This window comes from Ruditapes philippinarum, unplaced genomic scaffold, assembly GCF_026571515.1.
Source record: "Ruditapes philippinarum isolate M1 unplaced genomic scaffold, ASM2657151v2 ctg10740_1_1_1_1, whole genome shotgun sequence".
Lineage (NCBI taxonomy): Eukaryota > Metazoa > Mollusca > Bivalvia > Venerida > Veneridae > Ruditapes > Ruditapes philippinarum.
Window position 1 is genome coordinate 23,553 of NW_026861589.1, and position 19,522 is coordinate 43,074.

The 19,522-nt window shown below is 35.2% G+C and overlaps 1 protein-coding gene across 1 annotated transcript in view; it reads right to left on the reverse strand.

Annotated features, from left to right (window-relative positions):
- LOC132716251 (probable ATP-dependent RNA helicase DHX34) overlaps positions 1–19,239 on the reverse strand; it is a gene marked incomplete at its 5' end in the record, with an annotated part of 37,300 nt that extends 18,061 nt beyond the window's left edge. The window contains 10 exons of the mRNA XM_060699487.1: positions 1,741–1,945; positions 3,791–3,946; positions 4,659–4,781; positions 5,117–5,334; positions 6,808–6,846; positions 11,546–11,696; positions 16,840–16,977; positions 17,317–17,408; positions 18,720–18,848; positions 19,131–19,239. Coding sequence (XP_060555470.1) covers positions 1,741–1,945; positions 3,791–3,946; positions 4,659–4,781; positions 5,117–5,334; positions 6,808–6,846; positions 11,546–11,696; positions 16,840–16,977; positions 17,317–17,408; positions 18,720–18,848; positions 19,131–19,239 — 1,360 coding nt within the window. The remainder of the gene's footprint in view (positions 1–1,740; positions 1,946–3,790; positions 3,947–4,658; positions 4,782–5,116; positions 5,335–6,807; positions 6,847–11,545; positions 11,697–16,839; positions 16,978–17,316; positions 17,409–18,719; positions 18,849–19,130) is intronic.
- Between the last annotated feature and the right edge of the window lie 283 nt (positions 19,240–19,522).

Here is a 19,522-nt window from a genome sequence, read left to right on the forward strand (position 1 = left end):
AAATAAACAGAAATGATGATCACTTAACAATACTCAGTGGTCTTCTTGTATACAAATTTTAAAAAAAATATCAGAGAACCGTAATCTGCTCAACATGTCAACATACAAATTTTTCAATTTAAGTACCTTTTTTAATGTTAATAATTACATATAGCCCACTTCAAATTTGAAAACTGTTTTACTACTCTAGTAATAATTTCAATGAAGAAAAACATTACTAAGTACAACAACAAAGGCTGCACATACAATATTAACTCCCTTTCATTGATGCACAGGAAAAGAATATTATTATTTCTTTAGTGAATATAACACTTAACAGGTCAATTGACAGAGTTTAAGAAACTTTGTTAGCTATATAGAAAAGCACACAAACTGACAGTACTCCTAAGGCCAATTTTTTTTTTTTATATTTTGGTTTACTGATTTTTTCCAAAAAAAGGTAGGGTCGGCGGCGGGAAAAAAAAAAAAAAAAAAAAAAAAAGTTTTCATAACTATAAATGTGGTGCATACATATACATAGTACTTACTAGAGCAATGAAATTAAATACATCGCCGATTGTCTATTCCAAAGATTGTTTAAATACACAAAAAAAAAACTTTTGCTCACATTGCCATTGTTTAAAAACACACATGAAATCTACACACGCTGACTTATGACAAGTGGCAAGCGAGCTCTTCAAAAGAATCTGTCATTCTTTGATGTTTACACACTGCTGTGTAATCTGAATCATCAAAGGTGCCGAAAATCAGCTGACTTGCACTCATTTCTTTATAGATCAGATGTTAAAAAAATGTCAAGAAAAGATTACACAAAGTCATGTTCAATTTTTCCCATTGTGAAAATATTTTTATTGGATAATTAGCGGGTCAATTTTTGACATAAAAATCTATTAAAAGTAAGTGCGGGCATTTTTTTTTATTTTGTTTGTTTGAAACCTGTATTCAATCTGCTTTTAAAGACTAATTTTTTTTGTTAAATCTGAAAATACTGATCTTGTCAATTGCAGCAGATTTCTCTCGCTCTGTCCTTGAATGTAATAGCTTACGTAATTTGGCGTGTTTTTTTTTGTTTTTTTTGTTTGGTTGTTTTACATTTTTACGCATTTCGACCTTCAATGCATTGATGAAATATGATCAAAGCCTAATTATAATCTGTGAGAATGGCTTGACCCCATTTAACAGACATTCTTTCATAATACACCAATAAACACTTTGCCCAACTAGCAGACGACAGGCTATTCTCGAGTAAAGATAACCGGTTGCGTATCTCACTGTATAAATCGTAGGTAAAATAGTCTGGCATGTGGTAGGTTTAACAGTTAATTAAAATACTTACCGCGACATTTCTTTGACAAGTCGTATTATTAGCAGCGTATTTCAAGACAACACAGAATTTTTTTGGGGGCAGATTTTTTTTTTTTTTTTCATTTTCCCAAAATACAGAGTCGGCGGGTCTGTAAACCGAAATATCAAAAAATAATGGCCTAACTAATCAGAAATTCTTTATATCTAACAAAACAATCATTAGGTCACATTCAATAGGAAACAGGTTTCTGTAAGCATGAACAATATTCTATTTAAATCGATGAAAAATGCAATTACAATTGCACCTTGTCAAGATAATGGGCAACATTAAAGTTTTTAAACAACAAGATAGATGACAACAACACAGCAATCATAAAACAGTGTACCTTGAATTTTTTCTTCAAAACAGACAAGCTAAAAATAAAAAATAATCACCTGCTCTGCCTTTTCTCTGTTCAGCACTAGCTCTGCTTATAGAGAACTCCTGTAGTCTCTGCATTTTGTACTTCGGATCAAAACTCATCTCCTTCACCTTCCCAGAATCGACTATAAACCTCACACCATCTATAGTTACAGAGGTCTCAGCAATGTTGGTTGAGACTATACACTTTCTTACACCCTCAGGTGCAATGTCAAACACCTTAAAATTATAAACTATAAACATGTATTACTAAATAATGAGCCACATATATGACAAGATGAGGACAATGGTAATCCGATGTAGAATTGCCACATATAGTTTTGAGGATTGAAAGTAAATAAAGCTATGAAACTCCTGTCTATAGTTAACATAACTATTAAATTTTGAAAATAAATAATTCCAACAAGAGCCATGTCAACATGGCCATCCCCCACCGAATGTGTTTGCTCATTGGAAGAATGTATATGTAGTAGAGCAGAATAATTCCATTTTAAGAGGTCTTTTGGTAATGAAAACTGATGGCTATAGTGATTACAGATTTGAAACCTATGTGAATACTGATGGCTGAAAATAACAAAAAAATAATGCAGGGTAGGTTATCATTATTGTGTCCTGCATCCCTCCTCAGTAAAATCTATCCACCTATGAAGTTTCAAGTTGATACCTCAAATACTTTTTGAGAAAAAAATTGAATTGAAAAATTAAGTATGAAAAATAACAAAGGGCAATAACTCAAAAATTATAAAAGGTAGAGTTATCATTCTTGTGCACTGCACACCTCCTGAGTTAGATCTATGCACCTATGAAGTTTCATTATGATATCTCAAAGGCCTTTTGAGTTATGATAAAAAAAGGGCAATAACTAAACAATTATGCAGGGTAGAGTTATAATTCTTGTGCACTGCACTCTTCCTCAATGAGATCCATCCACCTATGAAGTTTCAAGTTGATACCTCAAATACTTTTTGAGATAAGCTCCGGACAAAATAGCATGAAAAAGAACAAAGGGCAATAACTCAAAAATTGGTTAGGGAAGAGTTATCATTCTTGCGCACAACATTCCTCCTCAATAAGATCTATCCACCTATGATATTTCATGTTGATATCTCAAACACTTTTTGAGTTATGCTCCACTCAGGTGAAAAATTAAGTATGAAAAATAACAAAGGGCAATAACTCAAAAATTATGAAAGGTAGAGTTATCATTCTTGTGCACTGCACACCTCCTGAGTGAGATCTATGCACCTATGAAGTTTCATGTTGATATCTCATAGGCTTTTGGAGTTATGCTCTGGACAAAAATCAATTTTGAAAAATAACAAAGGGCAATAACTCAAACATTATGCAGGGTAGAGTTATCATTCTTGTGCACTGCACTCCTCCTCAATGAGGTCTATCCACCTATGAAGTTTCAATTGATAACTCAAATACTTTTAGAGATATGCTCCGGACAAAAATGTCAGACGGAAGGACAGACGGAAAGTCGGACGGACGGAGACTATTTCTATATCCCCCGACGCCTTTTCGGCGGGGGATAAAAATACCTATATGAAAGAAATACGTTTTTATGGAGTATACACAAAATCATTGATAAATGGTTAAAACCCTTCTTAATATAGGGCATAATACTTTGTTTCAGAATATTTTATTCTATGTATGTACAATATTGATGTCAGATAAATAACAGTAGATATTCTAAGTAACAACTCTTTTGAGAAACAATAATGAGATTATGGAAACAGTTTATAAATTTTACAAAAATATTTAGTAGATGTAGTTTTTATTCCCTTTAAGTCTGCGTCACGACAACACCAACATATTGCGTTTGCGACCAGCATAGATCCAGACCAGCCTGTGCATCCGCGCAGTCTGATCAGGATCCATGCTGTTCGCTTACAAACCCTATTACAGGTAGAGAAACTGATAGCGAACAGCATGGATTCTGATCAGACTGCGCGGATGCGCAAGCTGGTCTGGATCCATGCTGGTCGCAAACCCATTATGTTGGTTTTGTCATGACGCAGCTCATATATAGATACAGATATATCAGGTTTATAGACACACCTTTTCCTGTTCATCAACAGAGAGTGCACTATGAAGGGGCAGCACTATCCATGTTTTTGTTTGTTGAGTGTACGCCCTAGCTGCCTCTACTACAGACATTATTTCTTTCTGGCCGCTCAGAAATATAAGTAGATCTCCACGTTCTGAACGAGGGTACTGTAAAACAAATATACTGGTTATATTATCATATATAATTATCCTGATAATATTGTATGAAGAGGCACAAAAAAGAATCAATTTTAAATTTATTATAATACTGCAAGTTTGAAAATCAAATATCAATTCTTTATTGCACTATTATGTCAGATGTGTATATTCTTTACATACATGATAGGAGCCTAGTTTCCTATAGGCCATGTAGGCAGCATAAAATGCTTGTGAAGAGAAAGTGAAAAAAATTTATTTCTACCTTTAATTTCTAACAATCTCCTGAACATATTTTTTGTACGTAATATATGCCAAAATTCACCAGACAATCCAGACAGAAATTCTAGCATAACCCTGGACCCACCTAGAAGTCTGCCTACACATATGCCTACACATATAATTAACCCATGCTACATTCTTGCATAGCTACTGCAAATTTTTATTTCAATCAAAGAAATCAAAATACAGACATAGACAGGTTATATGGACTTCATAACACTGCCTTTTTGCTTGGGAAGTATAAACTTACAACATCCAAGATGTCATGTCAAACAACTGTGGACATCACATTACTACATGTACAAAAGATAGTCAACAAAGATACAGACATCAAACACTTATGAGCCAGGTGAAAGATAAAAATATCTAAAATATATGTACTTTTATAAAGACAAAAAAAAATAATATATATATATAAATAATTCATGAATTCAAAGAGAACCTTTTTCTCAATTCTCTGCATAATTTTGAGATATGGTGAGGGGTCCAGTCTCTCTGTCCTTGTATCACTGTCCTTCTGTATAGGACAAAACTCCATCTCTATAGGATATAGTCGTCCAGGTACCTGATAATATTGTCATGATAGACATACATGTGTAGACAAATCATAAAATTTATGTATTAATTTACTATGGGATATATTGATTAAGTTTTATTCTTTGGATTTCCTAAGAATATGTCCCTATTTTTATTGTATGAATAACTTAGGGATATGTCCATTAGGTTTTATATTGTATGAATTACATAGGAATATGTCCATATTTTATTGTATGAATTACTTAGAAATATGTCCATATGGTTTTCTTAAGTATGATTTTAGGGATAATTAAGGGATATATCCATATTTTATTGTATGAATTACTTAGAGATTATTAAAAATTATGCAAAAAGAACAATTACCTTCATAACTGGAGCATCTTCAAAATAATTACTGAAAAGATCAATGTTGATGGTTGCTGACATCAGCACAACCTTCACATCATCACGGTGATGTACGAGACATTTGAGAATGCCAAGCAGGAAGTCTGTGTGAATGTGCCGCTCATGAACTTCATCAATGACTATCACGTTATACATTGACAGGTGCGGATCTGACGTCATCTGACGTAACAATAAACCTAAATATATAACAATAAACCTAAATATATAACAATGAACCTAAATATCTAACAATAAACCTAAATATATAATAATAAACCTAAATATATAACAATGAACCTAAATATATAACAATAAACCTAAATAAATAACAAACATGTATGAGGGGTGGAGTAGGGTTGTTTGTGAATAAGAGTCAAAGTTTCTTTGTGCATTAGAAGTGGAGTATGTTTGTATGTGTATCATAGGTGGAGTAATTTTTGGGGAAATTAGAGATGAAGTATGTTTGATTGTGTATTATATGTGGAGTAATTTTTTGGGGAATTAGAGATGAAGTAAAATTAATTGTGTATTATATGTGGAGTAATTTTTTGGGGAATTAGAGATGAAGTAAGTTTAATTGTGTATTATTGGTGGAGTAATTTTTTGGTGAATTAGAGATGAAGTAAGATTGATTGTGTATTATATGTGGAGTAATTTTTTGGGGAATTAGAGATGAAGTAAGATTGATTGTGTATTATATGTGGAGTAATTTTCTTGGGGAATTAGAGATGAAGTAAGTTTGATTGTGTATTATATGTGGAGTAATTTTTTGGTGAATTAGAGATGAAGTAAGATTGATTGTGTATTATAGGTGGAGTAATTTTTTGGTGAATTAGAGATGAAGTAAGATTGATTGTGTATTATATGTGGAGTAATTTTTTGGTGAATTAGAGATGAAGTAAGATTGATTGTGTATTATATGTGGAGTAATTTTTTGGGGAATTAGAGATGAAGTAAGATTGATTGTGTATTATAGGTGGAGTAATTTTTTGGTGAATAAGAGATGAAGTGGGAAGTTTGATCAAGTTAGTATGTTTGTGTATTAGTGGTGGAGTAAGTTTATTATGTAAAAGTGGTTAAGTAGTTAAATTGTTTCTATATAAGAGGTAGGGTAAGTTTATATGTGGTATGTTTAATTGTTTATTAGGTGGTGTAAGTTTGTTGATCCTAGCATACAGTATATACATGTATATGATTAGAATTTTATGCTTAAAACTGAAACAAGAGAGTCAGTCACAGCAGCAAGGCTTAATGTTACTCTATCTTAAATTACTTTAATCTTTCCATTGACAATAATTTGCAGCATTACGAACAATCTCTTAATTTTCATAAAAACAAACGATGAATCTGAAAAAGTATGCTGCTTTTTACTAATTAACAATTCAATTAACAATTAATATTATCAGAAGGTCCATTTATTCATCAGTCCCCAACTCATTAATCATAAAAATTCGCCTTTTTAGCTGTTTTTTATGGCCTTTGTAGAAAGGACAAGTTCAATTAAATCAAACTGTTTCCTTTAAAACAATAACTAAATATATCAAAACTGAGTCCATATGAATTATCACCGTATCAAAAAAACCCTCAAAAACTTTTATTGCAATTTCTGCTTCGCTGATAATAGTCAATTACAATAATTTCCTTGGGGTTTACGTTTTAATTTTTCTCACCTTCAGTCAAGAAAGAGTAGCGTTTGTGTTTGCTCGTATCTCGTTTTTCTCGAACCGCCACCTGAGAAGTTAAAATTTCCTTATCCCACTATAATTAATTCAATAAATTATTGCCCATAATTAAAGAAATATACTCCAGGATAATTAACAATTATACTTTATATATTGTAGAATCCCCAAGTATATAATCAACAACTCAAAGATGAAATTTACAGTAAATTAAACAGAAAATTAAAACTTACGCTCTACAAATAAAATGCTTCAAAGAAATGAATTTTCATTGTCAGAATATAAAACACAAAAACCTAACCATTTCATTAAAGGAAGAATAAAAACAATAGAAGGAAATAGATTTAATTACATTGATGGGCATCGTGCCACCTGGAGTGCCACGTTTTTAATTTTATAAATATATTCTCAGAGTTCACACTAAATCTATTGAAATATCATTTAAAGGCATTTGTGATTCTTTGATTAAAATTGTTTTTCAATAACCTAGTGTTTCATCATAAATTATTGTTTACACTAGATACGTTTTTTGTGTTATATGGTTCTTATTTTAATAAACGTTCAAAGTAGTTGTTTTGTGGTGCTGTGGTATTGCCATTCTGTAGCGATAGTTCCGTCATTTAACTTATGAGTTGTTAACCAGTATAATTATACACATGCTATGTTGATGATTTATTGTTCAAAACAAATGTAAAGGAAGAGGAAATAACAATTGTTGGCAGATATACCCATATGTGAAATCTGTTTAAAATCAAATCTTCTGAACTGATTGTTTGTCTGGATGTATATTTATACTAGCAGCTTAATGGTGGAGCAAAACTATCAGATGCCCCTTCATGCAATTAATTCAGACACTCACAGGCACCATAGTTAACCATCAACCTTCAGTAATTTAACAAGATAACTGCCTCACAGTACCTGATAGGATTTTCAACCTCACAGCAGTCAGTGGCAAGTGATTTTTGAAGTCAACAACCTTGACCACTCAGCCAACAAGCTACCCCACTACCAACCTGGATTTGAGTTGTAAATCAAACCCTCCTCTCCCCGACCTTAGACTTGCTGTAAGGTTATTAAAACATTTTTCTTCTTACCTGGAAAACCCTCCCCACCCTACCTTTAGACTTTGCTGAAGTTTAACACAATTTTCCCCTTACCTGAACAACCCTCCCCTACCCCCACCTTAGACTTGCTGTAAGTTATCAACCATTTCCCCCTTTACCTGGAACAAACCCTCCCCACCCCTACCCTTATACTTGCTGTAAGTTATATAACACATTTTCCCCTTACCTGGAACAACCCTTTCCCCTACCCCTACCTTAGACTTGCTTGTAAGTTATAACCACAATTTTCCCCTTACCTGGAACAATCCCTCCCCTACCCCACCTTAGATTGCTGTAATATAAAAACATTTTCCCCTTAACCTGGAACACCCTTCCCCACCCCTAACCTTATACTTGCTGTAAGTTATAACACATTTCCCTTACCTGGAACAACTCTCCCTCCCCTACCTTAGACTTGCTTAGTTAAACAATTGTCCCCCTTACCCTGAACAACCCTTCCCCACCCCCTACCTTAGACTTGCTGTAAGTTATAAACACATTTCCCCTTACCTGGAACAACTCTCCCTACCCCTACCTTAGACTGGCTGTTAAGTTATAACACATTTTTCCCCTTACCTGGAAACAAACCTCCCACCCTACCTTATACTTGCTGTAAGTTATAAAACACATTTCCCCTTACCTGGAAACAACCTCCCACCCCTACCTTAGGACTTGCTGTAAGTTATAACACATTTTCCCCCTTACCTGGGAACAACTCTCCCCTACCCCTACCTTAGACTTGCTGTAAGTTATAACCACATTTTCCCCTTACCCGGAACAACCCTTCCCCACCCCTACCTTGACTTGCTGTAAGTTATAACACCATTTTCCCCTTACCTGGAACAACTCCCCCACCCCTACCTTAGACTTGCTGTAAGTTATAAAACACATTTTCCCCTTACCTGGAAACAACCTCCCCACCCCTACCTTAGACTTGCTGTAAGTTATAACACATTTTCCCCTTACCTGGAACAAACCCTCCCCTACCTTACCTTTTAGACTTGCTGTAAGTTATAAAACATTTTCCCCCTTACTGGAACAACCTCCCCTACCCACCTTAGACTTGCTGTAAAGTATTAAACATTTCCCCCTTACCTGGAACAACCCTCCCCACCCCTACCTTATACTTGCTGTAAGTTATAACACATTTCCCCTTTACCTGGAAACAACCCTCCCCTACCCCACCTTAGACTTGCTGTTTAAGTTATAAAACATTTCCCCTTACCTGGAACAACCCTCCCACCCCTACTTTAGACTTGCTGTAAGTTATAAAAACATTTCCCCCGTTACCTGGAACAACCCTCCCCACCCCTACCTTAGACTTGCTGTAAGTTTATAACACATTCCCCCCCTTACCTGGGAACAAACTCTCCCCACCCCTACCTTAGACTTGCTGCTAAGTTTATAACACATTTTCCCCCTTACCTCGGACAACCCTCCCCATCCCCTACCTTAGACTTGCTGTAAGTTATAACACATTTTCCCCTTACCTGGAACAACCCTCCCACCCCTACCTTTTAGACTTGCTGTAAGTTATAACACATTTCCCCCCTTACCTGGAACATACCCTCCCCACCCCTACCTTAGACTTGCTGTAAAGTATAACGCATTTTCCCCTTACCTGGAACAACCCTCCCACCCCTACCTTAGACTTGCTGTAAGTTTATAACACATTTTCCCCTTACTGGAACAACCCTCCCACCCCTACCCTTAGACTTGCTGTAAGTTTATAACACATTTTCCCCTTACCTGGACAATCCCTCCCCACCCCTAACCTTAGGACTTGCTGTAAGTTATTACACATTTTTCCCCCTTACCTGGGACAAATCTCCCCTCCCCTACCTTAGACTTGCGGTAAGTTATAACACATTTAACCCTTACCTGGGACAAACCTCCCCACCCTACCTGTAGACTTACTGTAATGTTGTAACACATTTCCCCCTTACCTGGAACAACCCTCCCCACCCCTACCTTAGACTTGCTGTATGTTAAAATACATTTTCCCCTTACCTGGAACAACCCTCCCAACCCCTACCTTAGACTTTGCTGTATGTTATAATTAGGCATTTTCCCCTTACTGAACAACCCTCCCAACCCCTACCTTAGACTTGCTGTAAGTTATAACACATTTCCCCCTTACCTGGGGACCAAAACCTCCCCACCCCTACCTTAGACTTACTGTATGTTGTAATACATTTTCCCCTTACCTGGAACAACCCTCCCCTTACCCCAGCTTAGACTTGCTGTAAGTGTATGTAAAACATTTTCCCCTTACCTGGAACAAACCCTCCCCTACCCCTACCTTAGACTTGCTGTATATTATTATACACATTTGCCCCTTACTGGGGACAAAAACTTCCCCACCCCTACCTTAGACTTGCTGTTATGTTGTAACACATTTCCCCTTACCTGGAACAACCCTCCCCACCCCTACCTTAGGACTTGCTGTATGTTATAATACATTTTCCCCTTACCTGGAACAACCCTACCCCTACCCCACCTTAGACTTGCTGTATGTTATAATACATTTTCCCTTACCTGAAACCAACCCTCCCCTACCCCACCTTAGGACTTGGCCTTGTATGTTATAATACATTTTCCCCTTACCTGGGACAACCCTCCCCTCCCCTTTACCTTAGACTTGCTGTAATTATAAACACATTTCCCCTTACCTGGAACAACCCTCCCCACCCCTACCTTAAACTTGCTGTAAGTTATAACCCATTTTCCCCTTACCTGGAACAACCCTCCCCACCCCTACCTTAGACTTGCTGTAAGTTATTACACATTTTCCCCTTACCTGGAAAACCGTCCCCACCCCTACCTTAGACTTGCTGTAAGTTATTACACATTTTCCCCTTACCTGGAAACAACCCTCCCAACCCCTACCTTAGACTTGCTGTATGTTATAATACATTTTCCCCTTACCTGGAACAACCCTTCCCCTACCCCACCTTAGACTTGCTGTATGTTATAATACATTTTCCCCTTACCTGGAACAACCCTCCCCTACCCCACCTTAGACTTGCTGTATGTTATAATAGATTTTCCCCTTACCTGGGACAACCCTCCCCTCCCCTACCTTAGACTTGCTGTAAATTATAACACATTTTCCCCTTACCTGGAACAACCCTCCCCACCCCTACCTTAGACTTGCTGTAAGTTATTTAAAACGCATTTTCCCCTTACCTGGAACAACCCTCCCCACCCCTACTTTTAGACTTGCTGTAAGTTATTACAACATTTTCCCCTTACCTGGAAAAACCGTCCCCACCCCTACCTTAGACTTGCTGTAAGTTATTACACATTTTCCCTTACCTGGAACAACCCTCCCAACCCCTACCTTAGATTTGCTGTAAGTTGTAACACATTTTTCCTCCTACCTGAAACAACCCTCCACACCCTACCTTAGACGTTGCTTAAGTTATTACACATATTCCCCTTACCTGGAAAAAAACCCTCCCCACCCCTACCTTAGACTTGCTGTTAGTTATTACACATTTTCCCCTTACCTGGAAAAACCCTCCCCACCCCTACCTTAGATTTGCTGTAAGTTGTAACACATGTTCCTCCTAACCTGGAACAACCCTCCACACCCCTACCTTAGACTTGCTGTAAGTTATTACACATTTTCCTCCTTACCTGGAAAGCAACATCAGAGCCATACTCGTTCAGAGTTTCATATCCCACACGCTTTGACAGTGAAACACAAGCTATCCTCCGAGGCTGAGTACATGCTATCTTCTCATAACCCGCCTGCAGTAAATACTGAGGTACCTAAAACAAGATATATACCATATGTATTTGTTTAACCATCCACTGTACTTTATTTACTACATATACATCTACCTACTACAAATGTGTAGGGGAATTATAAATCTTCTGACATAATAGACCTTTTTTTCAGCTAGAGATTCAATGGTATAACCCCATTGTGCATTGGACTTTGTATTGCATTGCAACATAATTACTGATAATGACTTTCCTATGCAACCAGTACAGTACAGTACTCATGGTTATAAATCTGAAATCACAAATTATGGGAAAATATGCATGTGACAGGATAGCTCATTTGAAAGAGCAGTAATACAGAATTATGCGGGGAGCATACTGAATCAGGCTGCAAGCCTTTCTAATCCTGAAACATTACATTTGTTGCACGAAATGGGGAACAATATGAATTTGATGGCCAAGATGGATTTTCATCAGTCTTAAATTGTACCCTTAAAAAAACACGAGTTTGTTTGATTGTGTTTTACATCACACCAACACAGTATAACGTCATATAGCAATGTTCCAGCTTTACTGGTGGAGGAAGACCTCAGGTGCGCTTCCATGCATTATTTCAGGCATGAACGGCACCTGAGTAGAACCACTGACGTTCTGTAAGCTAGCTGGATAGCTTCCTCAAGAATCCGAAGTCCTGGTTGAGATTCAAACCCACAGCAGTGAGGGGCAAGTGGTTTGAAGTCAACAACCCTAACCATTCGGCCACGGACACCCCTAAAAAACATGAGGATGAATTTCAATATAGAATGGGTGGCTAAGTGTCATGGTATAGAACTGTTTACTTATAGCAGACAATATTTGTGTAATCCGTTGATAAATTTGCAAAAATCAATTTGACTGGGTCATGGTTCAAGTCCCAGTTAGACAGAACATCTTTTGCAATCTGTCATACACTTCAACTAGACTCTATTGTAACAGTACTGGCTTTTTATTTTTAGCATTTCTTTATTAAGACCAATCTTTACTAAAATTAACCAGATCCAAGTTAGAAGGGATTAATACACTCTTGAGTCAAGGTTTTGAAGGTATTACCCTTTATTATTCAAGCAATTTATATACATGTATATCACAATGTATTATATTGCAATAATTGTCTTTTAATATTGCAATAATTATTGCAATACAATTTTATGTTTTCAATGAACTGTTTACATTTTCCACATTACTTTAGTTATGTAAGTGCACCGAGGCTGCACTGATTTGTAATCTTAATAAAAATATGAGAAAGACTAATAAATATAAAACTTATTATAAAAGTTTTTTGTTATTACCACATGAAGTATAGGAATCTGATTAAAATAATTTCCTTAATGGAAATTAATTAAGAATACAGTAAGACATCTATATACTATTCTTTTCATAATTTTGTATTACACATTTTAGTCTTGATAGATAAAAATTAACTGTTTCGTAATGTCTTAAAACAAGAGAATCTTGTGGGCCTGTCTTAGCCCTAGAAAAAAGGAACATGATGATGCTAGAATGCCTGAGATCTATGGCTAGATTTGTTCATTCACATTGGGTTTGTCATTTTCTTCAAAACAGACAAGCTAAACAGGATGATAGTCTTACTTCAATCTAACTACAGAAGCTGTTATTAAGAATAGTCTGACTTGGATCACCTTAAAAAAAACAAAACTCATTTCTCCTGCTTTAGTCTTCTGGTCTTTTTTTTTTAATCCAAGATCTCTTTTTTCTTTACTACATGCAATCATAAGGATTTTTTTTTCAACTTCTATAAAAAGCTATGATATATTGCTCACTCGAGACACTGTGTAATTAGATTAAATTGTATTGATAAACAAAGAATTGCGGAATAAATCTAAATATCTAAATGAATAATACTATAGAGACTATGATGCCAATATAAAATAAAACTAAGACCAAATGAATAACCTCTTTAATCTACGTATTAAAATAAGTTGAGAGATATTCAAATCAATATTTAAGCATTAGCAATATTATCTATATAAATGTGACAAGAAATATCAAACACAAGACCTGATGGCAACTTAACGCTTGCGAAACATTAAAAGAAGATAGGAAAGTGTTTTAAATCAACTCTATTTCATAAAATTCACACTGGTGTGAAGATCAAAAGTGCGTTACTTTGTACAGATAGAAGTTCCTTAAAGGTATATACAGGTCAAATATTAGAGAAAAGTGATAATGTAACATTCAATCCATTAAAGGTTTGCAGCATCACCACCATTATTTGTTCTTTATTTTCATACAGTTCTAACATTGTTGCGTTAAGCCCTCGGCAAATAACGTACCTTACATGAAACACACATGCTTTTACTTCAGTTTTGTTATGAAGCTAATATGTACGATATCTAACAAAAAAAAAATACAACAACACGGATTGAAGCTTTAAGCACTTCGTGACAACATCTACATCACAAAATGTTCTATCATTCTCATGAGATATAATTGTTTTCAATAGATCTTTTATTTTTTTCTAGGTTATGAAAAATAATGAACAAGTTCATCAAACTTGTTTTTTTTTTTTTTTTCATATTCAATACAATCCTATCAGCTTACAATTATTAAAAAAAATTAGTAACACAAAATGCATCCAGAAACTCCTGACCCATGTAGGATTCTTACATGCGACCACAAGCTTACAAGCAAATAAGCAATTCTTTAGACCATTGAGTATCAGAAGTTGCACAATTATTTATAGGTAAACTGGTATGTGAGCCGTCCAGTTAGCTCAATAAGTAGAGTATAGGAGTGTGAATCGGGTGATAGGGTTTGATTCCTGACGTAGGGCAGGTCACTTTATTTTGATTAATCATGAAATCCTTTCTATGGTCATTTGCATTGTACCTTTGCTCTAACATATACAGAAGTTATCAGTTTCCTTTGAAAGTGAATGCAACTAATATTGGTAAACTGCTTGACATCATGCCTAGGAATGATGTGGTAAACTCAATGTGGCTTACTCTGTCAGTATACTCTACATTCTAAACTGACTGTGTAAATTACCTTCTACATTGTACCTTATCTTATGTCAAACTGTCACTGTCAAGGTCATATAATAATTTCCAACATCGTCACTGGAGAAAAATCTCAGACGCCCTATTGTGAATTTTCAAATTCATGGGCAGGCAACTTAATATAAGTACTAATATAAAGTAAGTTAGCTGAATAGCCATATCACAAGGAAGAATTGAGAACTGCAGTGAGGGGCAAGTAATTCCAAATTTAGCTATCTTAATTTTAGCAAGTTTGTGTTAAAGTATAAATTAAAATAATTGAGTAGATTTGTCACAATGACAAAAGCTGCAAAGTTTGCATAAGAGTAGGAATTAAAATACTTAAGTAAATTTGTGACAATGACATTTAAAGTGGCCAAAATTGCGTTAAAGTAGAAATTAAAATAACACAGAAGATTGACCAAAGCTGCAAAATTTTCGTCAGAGTAGAAATTGAAATACCTGTGACCATGACCAAGTGATCAAGTTTGCATAAAATTAGAAATTGAAATACCTAATGCCCCTGTCACATATTCACGGATAATGCCACGGAAGAGCTACGGTCTAATTGTTCACGGATTACTACGGAAAAGTGAAATTCCGTAGTCCGCTACGGTTCCAGCACGGACACACAACGGTATGAGTACGGAGTTCGACGGATTTACCACCAAAAGCCCCGGGAGAGACAAGGATTGTTACGGACAGACACGGTTTGATACGGAGCGACACGAATCAGGACGGACGCACTACGGATACACTACGGTCTGCTACGGTATAAGCACGGGTTAGTACGAATAAGTACGGTCTGATACGGAGAAGAACGAATTGATACGGAGAAGAACGAATTGCCACGGATGTATACGGACATATTATATCCGTCCACAACCTCTTGCATGCTCAATGTCTCACAAGAAAAGAACACCTAGAAAACGAATTGCAGAGTTCAATGATTTTGGCGGAAAGGATTCGGCCTCATCGCGTCCGACCCCCGAGACATATCAGGTCCGATTATAGTGAAATTCTTGAAGGACGCCGGATCCTCAACAAGTTCGGCCATAAGAGCCTCATGCTAAACATGAAGGGGTCTTCGTAAAAGCCCATCTCTAGTCAACTATCACCTCTGTCTTCTCTTACCTGATTAGATATTGACTAGTAATCATTAATGAAAAATGTTGATAAATACTGCTTCTCTTTTGATTTTAAAATGTGCTGTTCATTACAATAACATTAATTATCGTGTAAGAATATGTAAAATGCTTGTTAATTAATCTTAGTATCACTAAAGGGCAGCGCCCGAGGCTTATGAGACACTTCGTTTTATGTACATATTTACTCCAATTTCACAATTCAATGTTTATATGTTACTATATTACTTATGCATTGTTGTACGACATTAACATATTTTTTTTACCTCTATGCATGTCATCAAGCAGCTCGACCACTGCCTCCGTATTCTGAGCTAAATCAATATACATTTGCAGCCAGTTAATGGCAATTATCATTTATTGAATGCTCAAACACATATCTGTTTTAACAAGCAGGTGGTATTTGTACATTTGAAAAAGTACATGATACTTAATTTATCCGTACTAAACAGTGGTGGACCGTACCATTCCGTACCGTTTCGTGATGCAATGCAATAAACCGTATAAGACCGTGATAATCCTTGCCTCTCCGTAGTACAGCGTACTACGATCGTGGCTTTCCGTGATAATGCCGTATTAATCCGTATTTAAACCGTAGCTTATACGTAGGGTAACCGTACAAATACGTAGTTCTCCGTACCAAACCGTGGACAAGCTCGGGCCTACGAATCAGTACGGACTAGTACGGTTTTCGTACGGACAAGTACGTATCAGTACGGTTTAATACGGACTAATAGGGATACGCTACGGTTGAATTTTCCGTAGCAAATTTTTGTGCATGTTCAAAAATTGTCAAGGATCGCTACGGATATACAAGGACTACTACGATTGATCACGGTTACAATACGGAGAGCTACTGACCAGTACGGGTAACTACGGACGATGCCGGAATTAATCCGTGGCTCTTCCGTAGGCGTTTTCCGTGAATATGTGACCGGGGTATAAGAACATTTGCCACAATGATAAAAGTGGCAATAGTTTGGGTAAAAGTAAACATCAAAATACCTGAGTAGACTTGCCACAGCCAGTATCTCCTGCGATTATAACGACCTGATTGTCTCGTACAAGCTCTACTATTTCCGACTTGTGCTGGAAGATCGGCAGATTCTCCTGGTCCGCCTTTACTTTCTTCAACTTGGATAACTGAATACATCGAACAAGACATAACACTATCTTAAATGATATATTAAAACTAATAACAGCAAGCAATACTATCATTTCCATGTTCTGGTATGAAAATCTCCTAATTTACTCTTAAGTTTATGACAACAAGAAACCAAAGTGGGTCTACAATTGCCCAACTAAATAAATGGACAAGATTTTACTTTAAACATAATCCTAGAGGCAAGGTCTTGATTTACAAAACTGTTAAAGTGGCCCATTAGATAATGTTTCTCACCAAACCTCGAAGATTTAAAACATTTACAAAACATAAATAAAGATGTGCCCTTATTAAATAAGTAATAATAACTATTACCGAACCTTTTGTTTCTGTTGAAAGTCAAGGTAGTGCAATAATATATTCTTAAATTCCTTCACTCTCTCAACTGTTATCTCTTCATCAATGTCCGCATCTGAAGGATAAACACAATCATTAAAATCTATTGATAGGAGAGGTATTTATGGCTTACCTTATTTACCAGTAAACAGCTAGGTCAGTCAGCACATCTGTACATTTTTACCTTTTTCTAGGTTAGCTATTACCTATTTCAAGGGATGACATGGTAAACAAAAATGCTAACAGTTAAAATGGCAATCAAATAACTATGTTAAACAAAAAACCAACTGTATTAATAGAATTCTTTCATTTTAAACATAAATTTGTGTTTTATGATAAGTTATCACATTTTGTTTGTATTTTGTTATACTCAACAATGATAACAAAACATATCCAATTACAGAGTTAATTGTCAATTAGGACCATACCATACATAAGGTAGTAATTGCAATCAGAAAAAAATACAACTTAAATACAAATCAAATGTGATATATTACCATAAAGAAACAAACTTAATGTTTAAAATCAATCTGAAATTTCTTCAGCTGTCAGTCTAATAGACTAATACTAATCTTGTTACTGGTTATTGAATTTTTTAGCCGGTGCTTTATTAAAGTCTGACCGGACCTGTGCAGAACCAGGTTAAATGGGTTAATGTGACAACACTTACAAATGTACCCTATTTTTTACTGGTCATATCCTAATGAACAAAACCAGTGATTGATGAATAAATTACCTCAAACCCACTCTGTTATTCTTGATGTTGTGTTAACGTTCTACTTGTCTTCCATAATTATGTCAGTTTAATTAAGCTAATTCACAAAGAACTTAAACAACATATTTATTTAATCAAATTCAATGTAATTTATATAATCTTAATTTGTAATATTAGCTTTTCCTCCCGTTTCTCTTTCAAATGCTTTATAAACATTGAACAAACAGACATTATAAAGATTTGAAATGTGGTATATAAGCTTGCCATGGATGTAAAACTTGTACATACTCTAACATTTACAAAAAGAAAGTCTGAGATACATTGTATAAAACTGCAGGAAACTATCACTGTAAAATTTCAAACTCAAAGTATTTTATCCTTACATTTAATTCTATGATTTTAGAAAGTAACATAGAAAACATTTCATAACTTGGACTGATCAGTATCTACTTATACATAGATTATTTTAAAAAGGAAAGAAATCTACATAAGTTTTCGACTTCCAATCCTTTTCAATCTGTATCATATCATGTTGTTGTACATAATTATAATTATATATTCAATTAACTCCATTTATATGAAATAAATAATGTTTAAACCAAACAATGTACACCGTATTATCATGACTTAAATGTATATAAGTATTCATGTTTTTTATATAAAAGACATTACCTGCAAGCCTCCCTTTTTTAATAAAATCTTCAACATCTCTGTTTTTCAAGGCTATGTTTATACGGTATCTTTTATCATAGTGAGATGGTATACCAAGACTAGACTCTCCTGTCACACATGGTTTGGTCTCTGAAAGTAAAAATTAAAAGCATTAATTTACCCCTTGAAATTGAATGTCAGCCTTTTTGTGCATCTTGGTAGGTTAAAAGTTTAGCATTTTATCATTTAAGCACCTTGTCTGGTATATACAGGAATACTGTATGTAATGTACATGTGTAGTGCTCCAACACTATTTTAAGTCTCACTCAAGAAATATTCAACTTTTTTAAAACATGATCAGTTGAAACAGAATATGACACCTTTACTTTAAAAGAATTTAGAATTTGTTATGAACAACTATCAACCACTTACTTGGATTTCTATCTTTTTGTCGTTTTTGGAAGTTTTCATATTTTTCAACAAACACCCAAAAGTCATCATATTCTTTACTTCCTCTGTAAAATAATACAAAAAAAGTTATTTAAAAAGAGATGGCAAAGTCATCTCCAGATAACAACATATACTGTTTCATAGACTAAAATACTTATACCCTTGTCCTTGAGTTGCTATGAATTGAACTCAGTTTTTTAAAATCACCTTTGAACAAAGACATTCATCATATGAGCATTTCCTTTAATCCAACTCTGTTGAATTTATAACAATTAAGTTGATTTCCTCAAAGGAGAAAGTGAATATCTGCTAAACATGATAGTGTTTTATCAATATGGTACATTGTAATATCATTTTGACTATGTAGATTGCAT